This window comes from Eleginops maclovinus, chromosome 18 (assembly GCF_036324505.1).
Source record: "Eleginops maclovinus isolate JMC-PN-2008 ecotype Puerto Natales chromosome 18, JC_Emac_rtc_rv5, whole genome shotgun sequence".
Lineage (NCBI taxonomy): Eukaryota > Metazoa > Chordata > Actinopteri > Perciformes > Eleginopidae > Eleginops > Eleginops maclovinus.
The window spans coordinates 7,313,861-7,338,711 of record NC_086366.1 but is presented as its reverse complement, the minus strand read 5'-3'; the positions used below and the strand labels follow the sequence as shown (position 1 = coordinate 7,338,711).

Here is a 24,851-nt window from a genome sequence, read left to right as displayed (position 1 = left end):
GTTTACTTTTGTGCAACATTTTTTTTTGCCAGCTGATACATTAGAGGAGACAGAGTTCATTTCCAATCTAAGAAAAGAGTTCTTAAAGAAAACATCATAAGTGTAAAAAAAAGGCTTCCTTTTCCCTTTATAATGACCTGAAAAAAACCCAGACTTCTTCATTAATGTCTTTCATATTATATTATACATGGAGTAATAAAGACATCTGTGCTCAAGGGAAACCAATTGGATCTCTCTAGTAAAGGTATTACCTATATAAGCCTGATAAAAGCTCACTGAATTTGTCCCTGTTTTTCAGTTTGTTATCTCCTGCACTTACAGAGATTTACAAAATGACAGCCAACTAAAACAAGACTTTCCAGATGTCGGTGCCTCTGGTAGAAGTGTACAATCGAGAAGAGCTAAAGCCAATCATCATCATAATTAGCAGAAGATCACTGACATGGAAAAGTTCATTAACCTCAGCACTTCCAGACCCACAGGCAGCGTGCATTTATCCAGCCATGGTATTTGGATGTGTCTGGATCTGCCCGGTTCAATCCTTAGATATGAACTTTGGTTCTTACAACACATTACTGCTTACCTGTGGGTTCCAAAAAAACCAACACATGTATATTTCTCATTTTACCAACCAGTTGTACATTTAAAAGTTCCTGACAAATGCTAAAGGCCGACTCTGACCATACCGTGAACTTCAACACTTAAATTGTTTTTGAATGTGTAGGTTTTTAGGCATTAAAACAAGGGGCTTGAAGATGCTCAGAAGTCACTGTCCTACTTCTCCTTCCTCTACACAATTGGCCAAATATTGACAAAACAAACTGCATCAATTGAGGATAAAGCATGACCACAAGGTGTGTGAGGACAAATACTGCTTGACTGGCTGGGGAAAATTTAAATAATTTGGTTAAACAAAGCATCCACATTTGTGTTTAAAGTTCACTTTTACGCAACACAAGCAGCAAAGATCTATAAGGGAGTGATCAAAATCAATTCCAAGTTAAAATTTAACAGAGGTTACACAAAACAGTACCTGAGTTGACCCAAAGTAAAATTAATAAAAAGCTTAATTCGATTTTTCTCAAACACAGGATGGTATATTGAATGTAATCTTGTGACTAGTGATGGGAATTAAATTACTCAAGTAGAACACATGCTGTATTTAATTCCATTTCTATTTTGGCTCTAATTCTTTGACATCTATAGATAGTCAAGCACCTAATTTGCAGATTCAACGTTCAATCAATAAATAAGTACTTCTTCAACCACTTTTTCACTCAGCTATCTGTTCAATTTAAATGTTTAACGAAACACAGGCAACCGCAAGGTTTTTCCAGATGTTATTCCTTCTGGAAGTCCAGTTTAAATCGGTTCGATGAGGCTTGATGTGGACAGTAATGAAAACAAACACAGGGATCACATAGAATGTGAAATCTGTGTTTCAACGCCAATACAGTCAGGTTACAGCACGTACATTTGAACAGGGAATGGCATTTGGATCTGCTCTCAACAGTGCGCGTAGCAACATGCGCATGCGTCCATGCTTAGAGAGAAAAGGGAACGCGCTGTAACAGAGAGAAAGCAAACCAGCAAACCGCTATGTCTTCCTGCAGACTTCATGCTACTCAGATCTACTGAAACCCCGCGGTGGTTGCTCTAAATTATGTCAAGGAATTAACTTTGATAACCACATCCTATGACAGCTTCTATCGGGGTTTGTGTGTGCGCTGCAAGCTGGTAATATTTCTCGATTTTCCACGCAGCGTGTTACCAAAAGCAACGTGAACTTGGTCAAAAATCATTGTACAGTAGTACAACAGGCTCGCTCCACGGATTAAAGCTCATCGGTCGGGCAGCGCTGCTGGTAAGTAAGACCCTTTCCAGCTAACGTGTGTTAGGAGTTTCTCTACATGCCTGTTCGGACGCATGGTTCCACCGATCGGATTTAAGTGGCCTCACTTGATCACAAGATATTACATTTAATTTGGCTGGCCTGCCACGAGCCTTGATTTTCACATTTGTGTCAGTGTGTTTTTTGGTTTTGTTCGGTTGTATTGATGGACGGATAGAAGACTGAGCTGGAAAAGACTTGTCTGCATTTGTAAAAGATAATGATTCATGTTCTTGAATTGATTTAACCAAAGACAGTAATTACCTTCCCTGTCATCAGTGACATAGAATCTGATCTGAGAAGTGGAATTTAAGTTACAGTAAACCAACATGAGTCAGGAAATGTAAACAGTTTTGAAGCATTAGTCCTGTGTGCTGCTTATTGCTGCAAACTCAGGTGTGTTACTCTTCATACTCCTGTAATTTAAAACAGTTAAAAAAACAAGTACATATGTTAAGTTTATTTCAAATCAGATATGTTGTTTTGTAAACAAGTGATGTTTTGACTTTAATGGGGCTTTTGTTCACATGGTAACTTGAAATCTGCTATCACAACATTACCCCCTGTTCTCTTCAGCAGCTACTGCTGGGAAGCACTCGTCCTTGAATCAGTCATTTGGTTGCAGTCTGACTTCATTTCAACAGAATCAGCTCTTATATCACATAGTTTCTGCAGAAATAAAAGCCACTTGTGCAATTTTGTTTAGTGGCAACACAACCATAACATGTAAACAATTTAGAAGTGATTTCATGAAAAGGATTTTAGTTTTTCCATTTATATACTTAACACTTTACGTTTCTGTTGTGACTTACCCCGTGGCAACTAAGCCAGGGACAGCATCTCCAAGGATATTTCATTATTAAACATAGAACCCCAGCACTTTATTTTAAGAGCTGTTAACCTGTAGATTAGAAGAACTAAATCAAAATGTTCAGCATGTTGGGTCAATACTACAAATCGCCTTTCATAAGGTCCTCTAATGTGAGGCGATCCCCCTTACTGTCTTGCTCTGTGCTACAGCTGAATCAGGACAGTGCATGACACACCCTAAGGTCAGTCCGTAGAGTGTAAAGCAAATCTTGATCAAACTTGTTGGTGTGAGGCAGGACATTTCGTAAGTCAGCGCAATAAGGTCTAACATCACAGCATTGGTAATGTACAAACTTGCTACAGAAATGTTAACAGCATTTGAGATAATGAAGAGTGAAATGGATTTTCTGATCCAATGCCACTAGTACATTTCACTTTTAGATTTTGTTTGGTTGGCTCAACTTTTTGTTGTGAATGAGGATTATTATGTAAACCTTGATGTCACAGGCTTTACTAGATTTCCTCCAGATGTCAAAATGAGGCTGATTTAACAGTGAAACATTGGGCCTCATGCAGCAACCCTACAATTCCTCTTACATTTTCTTAATTTTCTTTACAAAGGCTAGTATGTGGTATTTTGGGTGATGGACAATTTTCATAACCATATTTTCAGTCGTCTAATATATATATATATATATATTTTTTTCCAGTTGCGAATGAGCCCTTAATATTTACGTATGGAGCAGGGTATCATACACAACGTTCTCTATGTTACAACATAGTGTAATACAGGCCAATAAAAACAGGCAAACAAAACAATGGATCTAGCTAACTTGCATCCCCTGTGGCCACTGTAGTTTCCTGACACTCTGTTAAATTGCCATAATGCCAGAATTGAGGAACTATTCATTAAATAAAACAAAGTAAACTTGTCCAGGTCACAAGTACTGGTATAACAGGAAAATCAAAGAGACCAGAACGCACAGCATTCTAGTCAACATTAATAATCCAATAGGTATAATTACTCTTGAACCTATAATAATCAATTACATTATGTGTCTCATTGAAAATCTTTTTGAAAAATTGAAGCTGAGCTACAATATTTTTAGTGTTCCATCCTAAAGATGAATATATACTTGTATAAACTTATATTGTCTTTTATATCAATCTTCATTTCCAAGTGTCCTTTAGTATAGTTCTGTTTCTTACATTTACAACCTTAAAGGCCAGGATGATAGAAAGGTTTTGTGGCATGTATCATTAAGATGTCAAAAAGTATAAATGAGATTCATTTTGCTAACAAATATAAAACCAGATGAAACATCTAATGTAAAAGGTGGCATTAAACCCATATTATCCAGAGCTTATCATGGTAAAAACACACATAACATGCAGTCTTTCATTCCTGTCTCCTGTCACGGCTATGTCTGCTTTCTATTTCAACCTGAAGTTTCAAGTTAACTTCGTTAACTAAGTTAAACTTAGCTATTGGAAACGATAAAATATTTTTTTTCTGTAGATCACCTTGGATGTCCAAACTAGATTATAGAGAGAAAGTGGTATTGTACTGACAAAAGGGTGGGACAGAAAGTAAAATCTGTCCAATGAAACACGTGAATCGCATTTCTATCTTTGAGATATATTGATAGATGAATAGATGGATGTATAGAGAGATAGACTGCCGTTTCATGGGGTTGTATAAGGTCACCGTAGAAGCCAGCAGCTTCATAAGAGATATATTTTCTGCACAGATATTGCTTTTATTAGGGCTTAGAGGTATTTAGCTCATGTGAACTTCATATCAGCTGCAGCGGCATGATATGCCCTCTGCAGTAATGTCTGCTCTTAGAATCTGATTACCACACATGGCCTCAAAGTGACGGCCACATGTTATCATAATTTACCTAATTTATCTTTAGATAACAAAACAGAATGTAAAAACTAGACTACAGTGTTTGCTGTGTTTCTGGTCATTTGGGTAATTGCTCGAATTCACAATAACAAAATTAGCTCAAATGAAAAGAGCTTTAACTGCATTATCATTAATTCCCTGTCATGTGTTAATACCTGTTAGTTTAAGTTTAGTGTTTTAAATACATCTGATGTGCTTTACTTAAAGGACACAGACAACAATGCTACATACAGACAATGTAGAGACGTAGTGTGGCTCTTTTTGACCCCGTAAATGGGTTAATCCAGCTGTGCAGTATGTACTGTGTGACAAATAATGGCTATTCTTATTAGTTGTTTCTCTCTCTCCATTAATATACCATTGAAACATTCTGTCATTAATTAAACATTCGAAGATAAATTGAAGTTGTTTCTCAATAATGGATTTTTAGTATTATTGAATTAACTATCGCTTTACATATTTTATACCTTTTACTTCCTTTTTGGATAAGACTCCCATATGATCCTACCAAACCCTGCAAATAATCCCAAGGTCAACACTGAAAAAACACATGCTGTTGAAATTTCCAGTGTATTAAACGGCCTACTGGAAAATGCTTATCACTGACTATCATGCTATGAAAGAGAGCTTTATTATTCTTATCTTAGACAGCTACAAGCACTTACTGCAGGTGTGACCCGACTGTGCAGTTCATAGCAGAAGGGAAGGATCGTAATGCCAAATGATATGTAACCCTGGTTCAATATGACATACATTGCATTTATATAGCACGTTTCCTGTTTTTGCGACACTTCAAAGCACTTTCACATACACTTGTCAGCCTTCAGCCATTCACACACATTTGTACAGAAGCAGATGCTGCACTCACACACTGTTGGCCATCCAGAGCAATTTGGGGTTCAGTATCTTGCCCAGGGACACTTTGACATGTTATTTCAGGGGCTTGGGATCCATTAGTGGACGACCATCTACCTCATGAGTCACAAAAATAGAAATACATTTCTATTTTTAACACCACTTATCAGAATTCAAGTTTATTCGAAGCAGCAAGACCTACATTTCCTTTGATTTTAACATACAAAAGAGCGCTCTGTTCACATCCTTAAGGAGTCATGACTAGAAGTATGAATCAGATGCTGCTGGTTAAATAAGCTTGATTGTTTTGTGTTTGGATCAGTGTGAGTCGACAAGTTGTCATGCAATATGGGAAACATGTTGAAGCATAGCTCTGGTGGAGTTCCTTGCTATTGTGAAATGTTAACTCAAGTGTCGGGGGGAAAAAGCATTGATTATAGCCTTTGAAACCTTTTCTTCAAGCAGTCGTGGTGTGAAAAAATGGGGCGGATTTAGCCCCTCTGAAGGGATTAAATTCTGGGATTATATCATTTAGAGGTGGTATTTCTATTGTGAGTGGGAAACGTACATGATTTTCTTTAGAAAGTGTGTCTGTGGTTGACTTAATCAGATGGTAGGTGAAAGGGCTTTAGATAAGAAGGTCATTTATGGTCACCATTTATGTCTGTGCTGATTTCACCCATTAGATCTCAAAATAAAGCTGTGAGGTCTTGCAGTCTTTGTTCGGCGTGTGTTAATGGTGCAAGAACAAGTCGTCATGGTGATGTCTCACAATAGCTAAAAAATAATTTAATTTGTAATAAATTGGCCCTTTAAGGGGTCGCAGATACTCGAACATCACTGTATAAATGCAGTCAATTTACCATAGCGGGAAAGTAATGATTGTTTGGTAACCTGTTTCTAAGATACGACAACACAAGACTATCTTCTACTATTGCTTAGTCCATTGCCTTCTCAGCCCTCACCTTTCCCTGGAATTTTCAAAGGAAAGAACCAATAAACATTTTTCCCATGCCCTGGTTTTGCGGGAATGACTTCCTCTCTGCTGCCTGACTCATCTTTAATCACTACAGTGTGTGACTAAGCTCTTTAAGTGGTCTGTCTGCATTTCGGTGGTCCATGGTTAGACTTGCAGCAATGCTGTAAGCACGTTTGTGGATAATGGCATTTCTGACAGGACTAAATCTTACACTCTATCCCCTCATATCTTAAGGGTTTGGCCCCCATATGCTGAATCATGGCCAGCCAGGTATTGTGCTGCTCCGGTATGTGTTTCCTATAACACTGCTGGAAGGCCCTTCCTTAGTGTGCTTCACAGTCTTCAGAGCTACAGTATGTCAGGCTCTAGTAACTTCCTTTTGGAAAGACAAATAGGGCAGGGTCGGTGAGAGATTTTTTTATACCGTAAAGGGCTATAGAACTATATGTAGGGCTGCAAGAAATTATTTTCAAGATTCAAGATATTTATTGTCATATGCACAGTAAAACAGACAGTTTCACTATACAATGAAAATCTTACTTTGCTAGTCCACCCTACGCATGAAAAATCTAAAAAATCTATAGAAAAATTAAAATATAAACAGCCAAAAGATAGAATTAGAAACTAAACTAACAAAGTATTTGTGTTAAGTAAAATACAGGAACCGGAAAATAAACAAATACAGCACGTAGAAAACCAAATGAATTCGGCGCCATGATGTCAGCCACGTAGGTGCCATCAGGCAGGGTTGGTGTTATACCTTAAAGGGCTATAGGGCTATATGTAGCTGCAACAAATTATTTTGCCATTCATCTGATAAAATGTCAGAATACTACACAAATGCCAACAGTGGCACATGTTTTGTCCAACTCACTTTCCAAATCCAAGCAAATCTTGACATTTTCAGCATTATCTGTATTCTATAAGATTAAGTATGGAAGCATATCAGCCCATTTCAAGACTGTATGACATTTCTGGGCGTCAATGTATATCATTAATTAACTCAGGTTTTGTCCCGCATCAATCCCTGTTCCCTTGTATAAGGATTATTGCGTATGCAGTCAAAAGAGCACATAAGGAGAAGATCTTCAGGTTCTAATTATATATTTTCAGGCTTTCCAGTAACAAAAATTCAAGCCTTGGAGCAGAAAATAAAATGTAATAAGAAAAAACTTCTATGTGGCCTCCAGGTCCTTCTAACTGGAACCAGCCTACTTCAACAGGCCAGAACCATTTTAACAGCATTCTCTTATTGATTGATTCTGATGAGCTGTCTGCTCTCCTTGAGCATATTTTATCTATCTATCATCAGCCAGTGACCTAACCACACCCTACTGCCATGCTTTCATACAAATGTGCTTGTCTGTTTATCGCTCTCCTCCATGCATCACTGCTATTTCCTCGTTTGAGTGAATTTCACATCATTTCACAACTGTTTTGTTAGTTCCCTAATCCAGCATAAAGACACATGCACTCCTGTTGAAAATCATTTTGTGCTTTCGTTACAGGGAGAGGCCCAGACTCCTTACATCTGTACCACCGAGGACATATTCCTTGGAAATGAAAGAGGGAAAAGGTAAAATGTTCTGTGTTGTTGTTTTTTTTGTTGGTATGTTTGTGGTGACTTCACCGCTTCCTGAAAAAGAAAATGTACTGGAAACACTCATCTCTAACAAACGATAAGCTGCTTTAGCGTTTATTGTCTTTCACTGAAATGTGCCAATTCAGGCAAATCTGGAAAGTTTGTATCAGCTGATTTCTTTATTTAGTTATTTAAATAACAAAACGATTGTTTGTTACATTTCTGTCAATTGACTTACTTGTGTTAATCAACTAATGAGCAAAGAATACAATTCAGCTTGATGATGAGTAAAGGCACATAACAGTTGGATCTTTTGCTACCTCATCACATCCAATCGCACAAAAAGAGGAACAAACTAATCTTGCACATTTCCTAAAAAAAGAAGAAAAATGCATTTGCTTCTCTAGAAATGATTCTGTCTTATCAGTTATTTCCTTAAACATAAATTAAAAAACAAACAGGATAAAAACCCACCCTATACAACACCAAAACCATAATTCAGAGGAATTGAATGTTGTGAAATTAGAGTTTGGTCTTTTAAAGAGAGGCTCGAGTTGCCACATGTTGGGAAGTGAAATGCAGAGCGTCCCTGCGGTGGTGTTAATCGATCATGTGGTTTCCGCTTTTTCGCTTTCTCCAAGTTAGGGCGTGCTGATTTACTGGTAGATCTACAGGGGTATTACGTTACCGTTGTTGCAATGTAGCAAGTACATGTGCACTAAAGCCCATCTCAAAATAGATATTCAGCTGCGCTTCAGTTTGCTATTGATTCCCAGTGATGGGCTCGGCCTGAACCAGTGTTAAGCATGTTCTGAAACCATTTGGGTGTTATGGATGTTCCCTATATTAGGAAAACCATGGATAAAAACTGCACTGTACAATAAGTAGACATGTGTGTGTGACAGCACATGCACTTTAATCTGGTTTTAACTGTAATCTGACCCATCCCAAGCAACAGTGCTAAAGCCAAAGTGATGCTGTGTGGATCAGCCCTCAGTTCAGGGACCATCCAACAGTCTAGCATGATCCTCTTAAAATGATCAGCCTTCATCTGCTGCCTTTCTCTCTGTTAGCTTCTGTCTTTCTCTTACTCTTTCTCTGTCTCTTCTTTGCACACTCTTGATATCTTTTTTCATTTCATTGATTTATTCTCCGCCACTCCCATTAACTGTAAGTGCATCTGGCCCGTGCAATGAGACCAAGCATTGCATCTTATTTGACTAACCACTCAACTAATCACTGTGCTTTTGATTTTATGGCATTTTTTTTTACATCTTGTTTGATCAAGATAAACTAAAATGCACCCTTTTGAATCCCCGTGGGGAAATTGTGCTTATGCAGCAACAGAGAAGAGGAACAACAGTACAGATTCACACAGGGATATGAAACACACATTTAAATAAAAAATAAAAATTTCTAAAAAGTATATACAGATAAGTAACAAAAGTATTGTTAGAAATACAAACATGTATGTGTGCAGAAAGAAAGTGCAGGTCAAGACACCATTGACACTATTGACACAGCAGTGTTTGAAGGAGGTGCTTATACTTTTGGTATTTGTGCTTTCTGTACCTGTTCCCCAGGATAATCATGCACTGTATAGACAGGAGAGGACTAAGGAGCACGTGAAGATGTCCCAGAAGGCAACTAAAAGTAAGATCTTTTGCTTTGGGTGTTTTAATTTATTTTTCTCTCAGATATTCAGTACATATCTGAGATGTGTAATGTATCATGCAATGATAAGGGACTAAGGACCAAAATGCCATTTCTTTTCACAGATTAATGCTCTGATTTTTCTAATAAACACTATTATTTTGTGTTGTATGCATTTGGTTACCTGTGCTCACTACCAGCTGTTACCTTTTTGACGCCTTTGAAATCATCTTAAATTCATCTGTGATGATTGAGGTCACAGGTTCAATTATCCAAAATCATCAGCGCAGAATGACACTGCATTTACAGTTTACAACATCAGTTGTCTTACCCCACCAACGCAACATTTACTCTCAAAAAACGTCATGTCTTATTAACTGTTTTGCCTTAATTATTTTAGTCTTGATGTTTTTTACGTTATTTACTTTTAATGTAAAGCAGGGCTCTTGCCTTTACGGTGTGGACATAAACCCTTCACAGTGATTAATTTTCAACAAAAACTAAGTTACTGTATTTTGTTGTTGCATATAAAATGTCCTATCACTAAATCTCTTTTTTTACTTGGAATGTACTGGTTTGTCTCGATAAGAAATAGTTTGTGCCCCCGCCGCACACAAAAGACACACACATAACCTGTTAACCGGCTTTTACCTATGGAATACAATGCATATGACTCTTAGACAATGAACTTGCTCGTAAAAGGGTTATGCTGAAATATTTGTTTTAGTATAGTGTAGGTATTGTCCTGACAACTTTGCTTAGAAAGACATGTTGGAGAGGAGATACAAGAAGCTATTTTATAAAAATAGATAAAAACAATCATGAAAGTACCTGTAATCAGAATGCAGTTTAATGCCAGCTACGTTTACACATACAAGGAAATTACTTTGGTGTATGATGGTGCGAACATAAACAACATAAGAAAATAAGTGGTAAGACAATAAAACTGATCTGTCTTACTGAGTTAAATTGACGGTCCCAAGTTCACAGTTTGTGCGATGCTGTGCCCATTCATTAAAAGTAGATTTGTAGCTTAATTTTTTTCAAACAAATTGAGACCAGAACAGATGGAAGATTCTGTCCTGTGGACCTTGGCCTTCATCTGTAAATGAGAAGTGGCCCATGCACGAAACTCAAATTTCAGTTCCGTTTTTCAGTACCCATTCTGGTTCTCACACCTGTCTTAAAAAGGATGGGTCATTCCTTACTACAACATCTACGTCTACATCGACTGCTTTAACGTCAAACACATCTCACTTTGAACCAAACATTGGTTCTATGCTAAATTTGATAATTCCGTTTTTTAAAATGATTGAACCTTTGCCTCTGTTTTTGTCTTTGAATCCAGCATGGTGCCTTAGGCTTCTCCCAGTGCTCTTCTTCTTCATCTCCTTTGTCACATACTACTACTCCTATGCCATACTAAGGTAATTACACACAGACGCTAACACACGCATTTATTTCTTTCCCTGTTGCTCTCTATTGAGTTCATACAATTACAGAAATTCCCATTTCTGGTTAAAAAGAAGAAAATAAAGTGAAAAGCTCATGAGGTCTGTTTAGTGCTGAGTCACTTTGCATCATCTGGCGGTCTTAGCTGCTGGTCAATTTAAGCCCTCACACATGCCCATTATTGCACTTTTTAAATGTTCTGGACCCAGTTTCTGTGTTTTTTATGGATTCAGCAGCAACGTTCATGCCAGTTGTGGTGATTATCTGTCTTTCAGCTACGGAGGCACCAGCAAGTCTCCCAACAGTAGCAAGTCGCTGTGTGGCGGCTGGCTAACCCAGAAGAAGTGGGAGAGCCTTGACTTTAAGTGAGTAATGGCATGTCTGTGTTTTTTTGTTTTTTTTACTAACTGGAGGGAGTGGATGGCTAATTAAGGGGAGAAAGGTATGCCAGTATTTTTATTTGAGCATAAAGTACCAGGAGTCTAGAAACTGTTAGGCCTGCATTTTATCAGTCATGAAGGGAAAGCTGTGAGAAAGAACAGGACTTATTATGAAAAAACATCTTCCGATAAGTCACGTACATTTCATTTACTCCAGCGGAGTATTTGATGAAATGCGGAAGAGTTAATATTGCAACCAAGTTGGTTAAGAATTAACTCTGTAGGGTTAGCCAGACAATAGTTGGTTTGTCCTCCTCAGGTTCTGCCTTATTAAGCCAACATTGTTCCACAGTCCTGATCAGTTTTTTTCTGCTGAAAATGTATGGTTGGCGTTTTTTCTGGCTCTGTTCTGTTGCAAAAAAGTGGTATGGTCTCTCCATCTGGTTTATCCAAGCGTCTTCCGAGGTCACTGTTTATTTCTTCAGCTCATTAGACCCTCCACTGCCCACCCTTTGACCTTTTCAAACAGTCAAGATTCATAATCCCCTTTGTTTGCCCCAGTTAAAAAACATGATTTGCATTCTCACGTAAAGCCAGTGGCTGGTTGTTCTCTGGTTTTCACATCAGTCATTACAGGCACAGTGAGGGCTTTAAGGCAATCATACTGACATTTCTCTAATTAGACCCTTCCCCGGAGATTTATGTTGATCCCCTGCGAAGAGCTAGCTGGCACACGAGGGTAATAACTGTCTGATGGAATCGCAGTCAAAAACAGTAGGTCATAAACAGCTGGAGTCTGAAGCCAGCGAACACAGCAAAGCAACTGTTTCACATATTACAACCTGCCACATTTGTTTCACTCCACAGGCTTTCCCGAGTGTGATTGTTTTTCTCCCTCTCCTCGCGAGAGAAATGCCAACAGGAGATTTTAATGAGGGAAATTGCTATTGAATGACATCATGTACATGGCCGGTTTATTTACAATGAGTCTGCTTTACCTTCTTAATAGATACCAGAACATTTGGGAAGGTCAAGACAAGCTTTCCATGTGCCAATATGAACATGGTTCTGTTTGGCAGCTCCATCGGTGTTGTCCATTGTGTGGTTTCAAAGTTGTTATAGCATTTCTCCATCCTCGCTGTCTTACGCCTCATTCATATCCTCCACCGCAAACCATCCTGTAATATAATTTATACAGTGAAACCCTGTGCACTGCAGTATCATGATGAAATTCCTGCTCTGACATTTTTTTTCTGCAGTATAAGCAGACAGACTCAGCTCTTTCTGGAAATGGAGGATTTCTTCTGGCGGGAGCATCTGTCAAAGCTGGCATTACCTTATGGCATTAAGGGCAGTGGTATGTTGAATTCATGTTACCCTCTGCTCCCTTTACTTAGCGCACGTATCATCCTGGTTGTCGTATGAAGTCGTATGTTCTATCCTTTTTTTTTTTTACAGATAAGGTTTACAGGTATACAAACAAGTCTTTATCTTTACAACACACACACTTCCCGGCTTATGATTATAAAGTAGCCTGCAATGATGCTTTATTCATTCTGCACTTTGGTCATGTTTTAATCAATAAGAAAACAGGATTAATGATGTGGTGGATTTCGGACTCACAGTTGAAGTACTACTAGGACGTGTTTTTTTTTGCCATTGCACACCTGTTTCGAAGATTTCAATCAGCTATTTCAACTTCTCGTTTTCTCACTTTCCTTCAGAACAACTGCTACTGAAAGTCCTTGCTGTAACTGCAAATTATCAGATGCCAGAAAACATTGAAAAGTAAGTTTGAGCCTGAAACTCAGATATTTGTAATTTGTAATACTTTTAAAAATCCAGGATTAGTGCCAAGAGGAACAAGTCATTTTCGCTTCAACAGGAATATTTCTCACAAAACATATGATTGGTTGAAGATGTTTTCCAGCTGTAGACCTGTGACATCCTGTTGCACATTTTCAGGCCTGCTGCATGACTTCATTGCTATGATTATAGGTACTTATGGGTAGCTGCTTAGCCGCATAACTGTCCCTCATTATGGTCAAGAAAGCACCTTCGGGTGCTATTTCTCTAGTGATAAATATGTTGTCAGTTATGTCTCCACACATTTGTAATTTTATTGCACTAAAACTTGAAAAGACTCATGCTTGCATGTGGTGTTTTTCTCCTCAGCCTGGAATGCAGAACCTGTGTAGTCGTAGGCAACGGCTTTTCCGTCAAAAACAGCTCGTTGGGAAGCATCATCAACAAATATGACGTGGTCATTCGGTAAGCAGGAAAGAAGGAATCCAATCAAGTTTTACATTACATTACATGCCATCTACGTTATGCTTTTATCCATAGCGACTAACAATATGTGGAATAAACCAAGGAGATAGAAACTCAGAAAAAAACGCACATATATTCGCTTGAAATACGCAATTCATTTCAAATGTACTTTCCCTTTTAAGTCCTATAATATTTAATAACTATCATTTTTTTGTGTTGGTTTTATTGGCCAAGGTACAAGTGAAACAACTTATTATTAGCTTATTAGCAATTTGACATGCTGTCGATGGAAAAAAGTAAGGAATTTTGTATGTTTTTTTGTCAACCTTTTGCTGCATTTTGATTTCACTTCAAGCTATTTGTTTTTGGGAGGTGTGTGTTCAACATTTTTTTGTCTTAAAAGATGTGAACCATGACATTTTTAAACCATAACTACCCTCATGATTCAAGATTGTTCAAAACAATAAGAACAGATGGATCCTTGTTGGTTTACATTTAAAAAAAAAGTGAATGTGCAGATTTTCCCAGCTACACTCAAAGCAGGATATAAATTCACTTGGCTTTACACAAATGAAGGACTGCGTCCGACAATGTGACCCTGACATAGAGCTGTTCTCTTAGCAATTAGCTAACTTTTCTTCAGTTCTTTTAAAATGGAGAAAAGAAAGTGTTTAGTTTACTCAAGGACAAAGGCACTCTGCAAATCTGACTTTACAGCCTTGGAATGAACACATGCATTCTGAGTTTTTATAAGCCTCTTTCAAACAGCCCGAATTTGGCCTGGCCACAATGCATTTTTCTCTCCCCGTCATCTCCCCTTCCCCCTCCTCTTCCCTCACATCTCTCCCTCTCTTAGAAGCTAATCATTCCCTGGCCAATCGGGCAAGGTTATTGACATTCAGCGCTCGCGTTAGAGTTTGAAGTTACTGTGTGTGTTCTGTCTGTCATAGAAACACAGCCTAAGTCTTTTGAAACCTGTCAAGACTTGAAGATTTCCAACATGCAGAAGATTAATGATTTATACAAACACTCATTCTTTTCTTTTGGTCTCATTAATTTATCATGGAATAAGCTACAATTTTTTTTTTAGAAGACTCAATTTTTTGTAGACTAACAAAGCAGTCGAGTGCTTTCGTACCTGAGAGGTTACAGTGCTTGCCACATCACTGCCACGTCCCCAGTATCGATTTCAACCTTGGGATTTTTTGCTGCATGTCATACTCCTCTCTCTTTCCCCCCCATTTTCACTCTGTCTCTTTGCTGTCAAATAAAAGCAAAAATACATTTAATGCCCTTTAAGTAGAGCAGGGATGTTTCCAGAATGAAAACACATTTTGAAGCCCTGAACACTCAATGAGTTACAGTAGGTTCCCTTGTGTCATTTTGAAACCTTTTTTTGATTGATAGTTGACTGCAAACTCACATGCGTTATCTTAGGATAACAGAAACACTAAAAAAAAACTTCCTGATTACTGTATTAACAGTACCTTTCTTTAAAGCAACAGCAGGCGACCTAGAAATCACAATCCCATGTATAGTTTGTGTTAACATATTTCCTATCAAGCAGGAATGGAACAAACTGATGAGACTGTGGCTCCTGTGAATCACTCTTATGTGGCCAGCAGTAACAATGGCAGGGTTGTTTGTTAGATCAGTGTGAAAACATAATAGATGTGTTATTATTTAGTGGTTTGTTGTTGCTTTAGATTGTTCATTGTCTAACTAAATGTCTAACTTCTGCTTTGTTTTATTCTTAAACATTTCTTTCATCAGTCTTCCTGACAAAGTGAGGCATGTTCCTAATATTCTAATCCAAAAGTTACTTTGTTAGCATTAAAATGACTGAATCATATGGAGCGTGTAGGTTACTGTTCAGAAAGGCTCCGTTCCAAGGCGGTTTTTATCAGTAATTTTTGTTTGATTTTAAATGTTAACGGATGTTTGAATAAGGTGTATCTGTGAAACAAAACCTCAAAGTTGCGGTTTCACCACATCTCTCTATTTCTGTGTAAACTTTCGGTTGGACTCCCTCGTGAAATTATTTACACAAAGTTCAAAGTTTATTTAGAAAGCTCTAGGAGGCTCACACTGCTTATCCAGATATATAATGTTAAGCCAGAGTTGTGTTGCCTGAAAGCGATGTGGTGAATGCAGAGTTAGCACGAGGCAGGATGGACATTCATGCTGAACAACTTTCTAGCGGCACCGTTGCGGTTCGAACCATCTTTATATCTGCATGGATGATTACAAAAAATGGAAATAAAAAACCCCTGAAAATTATTGTCTCTGAATATAGTATCGTGTCCCTGCCTCAGGTTGAACGATGCCCCAGTGAGAGGCTATGAGGAGGACGTGGGGAATAAGACCACTATGAGGTTTTTCTACCCCGAGTCGGCCTCGTACAACCCGGGACTGCACAACGAACCCGGCACGCTTATGGTCGTGGTGCCTTTCAAGCCGCAAGATCTCCGCTGGCTCAAAGAGATCCTCTATAACGAGAAGAGGGTACAGGATATGTGTGAGAATACACTTTATCTCACACAAACACACACACACACATGCTTTCCGTCTTACTTTGTCTCACTTTCCTCCTCTCCCTCTCAACATCACATAAACACTCTCCTTTTAGCTCTTGTCCCAGCCCTTGCCAGCCATCCACATCAGGAGCAAATACTTAAAAGCTTCGACCTCAGTGATGCCAGTGCCCTTCAGCGTTAAATGTAGTTTCCATTACAGACATCCTTCACTATGTTGCTCGGGGCACCCAAGGCCTCCTTCTGCTAATAGTTGCCAGGTCATTACCGGTTAATTTGCACATCGATTTAGTGGCCTCCAGACATGAAGGAGTCACAGGTTCAATTGCATCTTTGTTTGTGCAAATGAACTGTGGGCCAACTAAAAATAGCAACGTTTTTACTCATGTTCTGTCCTTTCCGTTTATTTTAATTTCACAACATCTTGGTCTCATCTTTTCTCTATGTTTATACCTGATTTCCAGATCAGGAAAGGCTTCTGGAAGAGCCCTCCACAGATCTGGTTGGGTGACTTCAGTAAAATAAGGGTGCTGGACCCTCACTTTCTGCACCAGACTGCAGACAGACTGCTCCGGATCCCTCTGCACCCCAAAAGCAAACAGGTCAGAGATCCACTTAACATGTCACTGTTTTTTTGTGGGTGGAATTGCTTTCTCCTTTTAAAATGAACCTTTTCTGTCAAACTCCAAATATTTTTCCCACTATACCTTCTATCTTGTTTGTTATGTTTCTCTCATACCTCCCTCTTTCCCACTCTGCTCTTCACTACTCCCCACATGAATGTTAACAAGGCTGGATGGAGCATCCACTGATTAGCCACAGCTCCTCGAATGATCCGTCTTGAGCGCTGTGATAAACAGTTTACTGGAAAAGGCATTTCTCTCGAAACGTAGCCGGGTCAATACCAATTTTTAGGATCCAATTACTGCAAAACATGATGAAGATTAGCTTCTGCTTGGCATTCTGGCATCTCATTACAAGATAAGCTGCTCGTTTCTTCTGGGCTGCACAGTGAATCCCTCTCAAAATAATTGGTTTTTGAAGGAAAGCCAGAAAAATTGTATAAACTTCAACCAGATGCTCTGTTTTTAGAAGAAGGACCAGTGTTTGGTCTCTGCAAGGAAGATTTTTGCTGTTTTCTCAGGAAAAATCCCTGGATGGACAGTTTAGTCAATCTTTATTGAGCATGATTTGTGACTTATGGGGTGCAGGGAGAACTCTCTAAAGACAAGATAACTTCAACAACACAGAACAAACTGAATAAACGTAATCATAAACAGATCCTTGAAACTCCGGCAACGATTGCACAACGAGAAAAAGCCTGATGCATGACATTTTTTCTGCAGTTTACAATTGGTCTGTTTTGTTTCACAAATTGGACCCCACTTGTTTGGCTGAGCTGATTGGATTTCGGGCCATAACTCATGTAGAAGTTTTCTCTGGCCCATGCATCCCATCTGCCTAGCGGGGCTTGTTGTGTGTTTGGTAGAGATCGACTCTGACGTGGGCCTTAGCCAAGTTTTTTTTTTTTTGCTTGTTCCCTCTCCTGAGCACTTTTTTTTTTTGGTCAAAGAGTGAGTAGGAGGGGGTGGGGGGAGGATTTACACTGCAGTATAAACACTACTGGCTGATGCATGAGAAGAGTGAGCAGTGGGAAGGCAGCAATCCTACAGACGATGGCCCGACAGGAGCTCTGCACCATCTGCACAGACTGTATGGAAAAGGCCGGGGGGTGGAGGAGGAGGAGGAGGAGGGGGAGATGGAAACATATACTGAAGCAATAGGAAGAATTGGGATATATTTCAGAATCTGGATCACAATTTGTCCCACAGCAGGAAAATGTATGTTGTTACAGCAAAATGTCCAAGCTATAAACGATAGGTAACGGGAGGATTGAATAGTGAGTGAACATATAAAAGTAGTGAAGTAGCACCCAGTAGTGAAAAGAGAAAAGTAAATACTGCAGGGGGTTATTGTACAACACAGTTACAGTAAAAAGTAATGAAACAACCTTTTCAAATGGTAAAATAGTATAGAAAAACAGTAAAGTCTGTATTGTGTTGTACTCTCCCAAGGAGTGTGGTGATCATAAAGTCTGACTGCTGCAGGAAGAAAGTAAGGACATAAAGAAAGAAGGTAAATGATAGTTAAAAGTATTGCAACATCTGAAACTGAGTTATCTATCTTTAGGGCTGCAAATATATGTATTTGTTCTTAAACAGTAGTGATACTCCCTTAATAAACTAGTAAAGTTCGCTCTCGCTTTTTCTGGTATTTTTTCATCTGCCAAATAGCAGCAGGAGTCCTAACTGTAGCAGACCTCATTTTTGCAGATACCACCCTCAGCTAATGACCCTGCCAGATAGCCAAGGTTCCCCGCCTCAACACACACACAGACACACAGACACACAGACACAGACACACACACACACACACACACACACACACACACACACACACACACACACACACACACACACACACACACACACACACACACACACACACACACACACACACACACACACACACTCCTCTTTTCTTCCTTTTTTTTGTATTTCAGGCACACATGCACACACATAACTCTTATGTTCACACCCGTCTTCACAAACACAACGCTGTGTTCAGCTCTTGTAGGTCTGGCTTGCAGCGGTGACTCTATGAACCCCCCCCCAAATCTCCCTTCTCCCCTCTCACCAAGGCTCCATGGGCCTGCGTCCAAACTATGTGCCGGGCCGCCGCTGAGCTCTGGTGTTCGCCTGTGTGCTGGCGACCACATGAGGCTAATACACACAGAATGTCAGCTGTGTCCCATTGTGGGGTGCTCTTCAGTTTCAGAACTGAATAAAAACAACAGTAGTGCTCAAAGCAACAGAGAATTGATCCGGTGTAATGTTTTAGAGACTAAAGAAGAGAGTACAGGGAAGAGGTTGTGTTTCAGTTTCTTATCGAGGTTATCGTACATGCAGCCTTTTGTATCACTGTAGGAGATCTCACATTTGTTTGGATTTGTTCAAAATGATCCTCAAAAGAACTTACTGTGCGCCAAGCTATGGATGGATATCTCTTTATCAGACGGTGTTCATGAGGGCAGCCTGAAGTAGAGAGCCTATCTCTTTGCCAATTTAGAGTATTGTCTGAGAAGCTGGACACTTAAGAGAACTTCTGTCTGCACACGTACATCTCAGCTGTTTATACCTACATAGCCAAACTTGCAGGCACTGTTCTATTTAGAAAGTTCTTCTTGGGTGAAAGCTCGACTAATAATTGTCATTTACATTTATACAACACTGGAAAATATATTTGTTTCTGTGAATTCTCAAGTGAGACGTTTAACCTTTCAACTCCATGCCTCAAATACCACAAAAGTACAACACACATATGAAGACAAAAAAACCACACAGTTCATATGTTTGCCTCAATATACACAATATAAAACAGAAAACGATCCCTTCTTAGCAAGGCGTAAAGCAATATTCTTTGGCATGAAGAGTTAGATAGATGAATCTACAGCCATTAGCCAGCTAGCTTAGCTTAGCATAAAGACTGAACAGAGGAAAAATACTTAGGCTAACTTTTTCCAAATGTTAAAAGTCCAACAACCAACAGTAGTATTATTCTTCTCATTTATGTCTCAAGGAATCAATTGAATGTATTCCTCAATATGTTGCACTGTTAAACAATTATGAAGGGGCTGCATATAATTATTGATTATATTATAATTAATTGATTCTTTATCAGAATCACAAAGAACCTTTAGTTTGGCAAAAAAAATCAATGAATTAGGCTACCAGTAAACTGTGGCCAGAAGAGTTGGAAGAAGACCAGCGTCAACACTGATATGTGTGTAAACAGAGCTCTTAGAGGAAACCTGATGATAACATGGAAAGCATGAGTGAAGGGAGAGATATGAAAAAGGCCTTTTGGGAAAGTGTGGCATTTTGGGGAGGGATGGAAAGAGACCGTTCCTTCTATCTCCCGGTCATGTGTAAGTTACTCCCATTACTCTGCCTCTGTGAACACTGGTAATCATTGACAGACTCATAAGGGAAATGGCCAAAAACACAGGAAAGTTTCTGAGCACAGTATGGGCCCGCCAGGGACGACATAACAAACATGTCTCCACTCATTAAACCTCACATTAGTTTTTATCTTGAACCCGTAGCCTAAGATGATGATCCATTTACTATCTCCACCACGAATGTTATGTTTTCTGCTCAGTTTTTTCTGTCTGCGTTGAGCAGGATTATGTAAACCGAAACTGAAATTTAGGGTGTAGCCTGGACCAAGGAAGAACCCATTAAATGTTGCATGGGATCTGAATCAAAGGGGAAATAAAACAAATTATCTTTGACTTTCCTAAATTACTACACAGGGCATTTGTGCTGCATTCCTGTGGTGTAGGCATATGTGGAGGTGTGTGGAAATGTACGTGTAAACCCCCTTAATTTAGAACAAGATAAATATCTATCATCGAGTTAATGCATCACGATAGAACACATCTTCTTTGAAGCATCCATGTTTTTTTTTAATTACAACTTAAATCTTATAAACAGGACAAAATTCAGAAAAGTTACTTCCCTATTTGTGAAGTCGAATAATCCAAGGAGCCTGTGAATGCACCATCTTTCTAGGTGGAGGTCTGCACCCTTGCCATTCTTTTTTTTAACACAAAGGGCTGTCACGTGATACAAAATGGTAAACAAGGAAACGGCAGAGAAAAAGATGTTATGTCACTATTTCTAGACAAAGATTTGTTTGGGTACACAGGGTGTTGCCATATTCTTTTTCAATAATAATAATAATAATAATACAAAAAGAGGGAAAAACCCACCAGATTCCCTGTGATATGTTGACAATATATTTTAGACTTTGAGGTCGGCAGTTTAAACTTAATTGTCTTTTATTATTATCAATTTATATCTCTCATGCTGACATATTCCTTTGAATAAAGTATGGCGTCGTGTACCATTGTTATGTTTACCGTGTCAATAATGGAAACCACCCCTCCTCTTGGACTGCAGGTTTATTGTTTATCAAACTAATTTGCCATGACATTTAGAATGCATCATAAATGGTGCATTCTGCAGTTGATTAACTTGCGATAGACATTGAAAAGTGTGTATACCAGTTGTGTATAAATGTGGACAAATTCACAGACGTGCATTCCTTTTTTACATCTACTCCAAGAATAGGTAGTGCCTTAACTAGATAATGACTTGAAGGGGGTAATAATTACTTTTGCAAGATTTAACGAGGATCATTATCAAGGCCTAATGATTGCGTGGTGATGAGCAAAATAGGTGAACACGTTGTAGTATACACAAGAGCAAATTAAGAGTGAAATGTGTACATTTGGCTGGGATATTGAAAACTTGAATTCCCTCAAAACCCATTTCATTGCTCAAAGGGAGCCAATGAAGGATTTTCACTTGGCTGAATTTCCCAGTCAATTAATAATTTTAGATTTTGTACCCTGACAGCAGCCTTGTAAAGAAAGGATCAGTTGTAGCAAGGACTGTTAAAAGTTAATAATCAAGATGACTGTCATTATTTCTGTGAAGGAGTCAGTGGAGAGGTGACAGGAAATGAGGGGAAAGAGAGCTAGAGAACAATGTCCAACAAATGTCCCTGGCCCAATTTGAACTAGGGATGTTGCGGTTCATGGTTAGCGTCTTCAAGCCAAATTCCTCGGGGACGCCTTATCAAGTTGATTATGTTTTTTGGCAGGATTTTCTTTGTAAAGTAAATATAGATAGGGATATTTTTGCTTGCTTAATTGTGTGTCTTTTAATATTGTCTGTAAATAGTGTCAAAGAACGATGAGAAAAATGAGATTTCCTATAGAGAGGGCATGGCAATGTCTCCTTAGTGGTTGAAGGCCATTGTTAAACAATTAAAAAGGCAATTAAGGTTGTTAACAGGTCTAAAATGTTCTGGAGGCAATAAAAAATGTTTTATCATCTGTATATCACATTGACACATACAGTATATGGTATTGGTTTTGGATTGCAGAAATAGCAGTTTTGTTCTCAAATATCAAGTTGGAGATGAGCCTGAAGTTGCTACTTGTCACTGGCATTGAGAGTGCTTTTATTGAGAAGAGGCCGTCCCAAGGTAGTGAGTAAGCTGCTGGGAAAGACCCAGTTTTCAGAGTGAGACTAGCTAATGTGAAGAAAGTATTTTGTAACACACCCAAGACCTTAAGGAAGCTGGCACAGAAAAGGTCACGGGTACAAGTAGCGTTAGATAGAAGGAGATACAACTGTGTTAAATAAATCAGCACAGACTGCATTAAACACTACGTGCCCACAAGCAGACCGCATATAAGTTACCCAGTGTAAGTTACCTAGTCTCTGGCTGTAAGACAACATGAGGGTAATCTTTGTCATATCTGCCAAGATTTCAAGATATATCCCATTATCACAAATTCAGAATGTTGAAAAGGAATGCAGTTGTTGAGAATCTCACATTACATAACCACCATTTGGATTAATTTTAAAGTGCTGTACTGTATGTACATTTCACCTCTCTAGCACCACTCTTGTGAGGTTTACGTTTATAAAGGATTGGGTCATTGGATAGTATTCTGTTCATGGGGAAGGCTTGTTTTGTTTTCAAGTGCAGGTCAGAGGCAGCAGTTCCTGGCCCTCTTTTTCCATCTAGTGGTAATGGATGGAACTGCAGTTTGAGTTTTTTGCCGGCATGAATCACATGACTCCAGCTTTCACTACACAACAGATGCACCATTTTTTTAATACATAAATGCTAAGTTCATGTATTTAATTACCTAGCAGAGATCGTTTTGGGTGCATATAGATTTCAACAAACCTTTATTTAACTATTTATCCTAATGGTAATGCCAGAGGGAGTTTCTCTCCCACACACCGGAAATGCCTGAATGTCTAAATTGGAGTCCTTTATTTACTTCAAATACAGTGACATCCCTATGTAACTGTCAAGCTTCTATTGGCTGGTGATCCAACATATTGTATGTAACCAATCACAATAGAGCCAACCAGCTAACCAATCAGAGCAGACTGGGCTCTGGTTTCAGACAGAGGGTGAAAAGAGGTGCTGCAGTACAGGCAGTACTCGAAAAGAATAAAGACCTTTTTGAACGTTAAAGCATGGAAACTTGATACCTCAAACAATGTCAGACATTTGAAAAAAGTCATGATAAACAGAATAAATGAAGTCAGCTCTTAATTTTAATTTGATTTATTTCTGATTTACAGCCCGTGCATCCTACCTCGGGAATCCTCGCTGTGTTTGTTGCTCTCAACTACTGTGATGTGGTCCACATTGCTGGTTTTGGATACCCTCACACAAAGAGCCAAAGGCACCCCATTCATTACTACGGATATGACACCATGAAGTCAATGAAGGTGGGTTAGCGTTGATCTACAATGCTTCAAATATAATCTCAGTTTTACCTTATTGTGTCATTACATATACAGTTACACTCTCTGTTGCAGAACTCTTACCATGATCTCAATCATGAAGCTGAAGCCTTAAAAAAACTGGAGGATTCGGGAGCCATTTTGTACCTGCACCCACATCTATGATAGACACTTTTTCTCCAGTTGGATTGAATCCAAAAATGTGACTAAATACCAAAACGTATTTGCATTTGGATGGGTCAAACCCAGCCAGATCCTTATGTGCCTTTTGCAGTGGGATTCAAGACACTTTTTACATGTAGTAAGTCATCATTAGGTGACATAAGAGTAAAAATGTTGAACTCTAAAGAATGTTTATATCCCTGGCGCCTTAAATTCTGTCAAACTAAGACATAAAAAAGTGACTTTATAATGGCTTTCCTTCAACTTGTCAAGTTCTGTCTTTGGTGACATGACTCATACTGTTTATGTTTTTTATTCAACTGGGATTTGAATCACTACTGTACATTCACAATGAGTGAGCAGGAAAACAATTCAAAGGCCACCCAGTTGTTCTGGGAAATTACACCCAATTAAGATTGGATAATTACAGTGCTTTGATTTAGTTTTTAGGAGCATTTGAAGCTGTTGGCTTCTAATTCATACATCATAGGAAACAAGCATTTTAGATCTGCAGTTTCAATGTTATGTTGTTTTTTTGCAAAGATGTTAATGCGTTCCAGACAAATCAGACCGGTTTATTTCTTACACTCACTGTGGTTTAAGATTCACTTTAACAAACAAGCATCTGCTTTATGTTGAAGGTATGTTAAAATCTACATCATTTCTTTGTGAACTTTACTTTTGTTGTACATGTTAGTTTAATTGAAATTAAGATGAATTGATCCCAAGCCTGATTTAAACAGGATTTAATTCATCTTATCTTTTTTTTATTTCTTGGACTGGAAATACAACTTGTATTTTGCCCATTTGCTAGCGTTTTGATTGCAGGTGTCTGGGGTTCTTAAGTTATTTCATCCTTTTTACTTTGTTGCTTTTTTTGTAGAAACAAAACCAATAAATGGTACCACTGGATATTTTTACTGTACAGAATGAAATACATTTTAAATTAAAAAGAAATCAAAATGGA

The 24,851-nt window shown here is 38.6% G+C and overlaps 1 protein-coding gene across 1 annotated transcript; it reads left to right on the top strand.

Annotated features, from left to right (window-relative positions):
- The first annotated feature begins 1,546 nt into the window (after nucleotides 1-1,546).
- On the top strand, nucleotides 1,547-24,851 carry st3gal4 (ST3 beta-galactoside alpha-2,3-sialyltransferase 4). Its single transcript, XM_063906856.1, has 12 exons — nucleotides 1,547-1,864; nucleotides 7,956-8,023; nucleotides 9,613-9,682; nucleotides 11,031-11,109; nucleotides 11,410-11,499; nucleotides 12,774-12,871; nucleotides 13,239-13,302; nucleotides 13,690-13,785; nucleotides 16,101-16,290; nucleotides 16,784-16,921; nucleotides 23,558-23,707; nucleotides 23,798-24,851. The coding sequence occupies exons 3-12, from the start codon at nucleotides 9,661-9,663 to the stop codon at nucleotides 23,885-23,887; spliced, it is 1,017 nt and encodes a 338-aa protein (XP_063762926.1). The 5' UTR covers nucleotides 1,547-1,864; nucleotides 7,956-8,023; nucleotides 9,613-9,660; the 3' UTR covers nucleotides 23,888-24,851.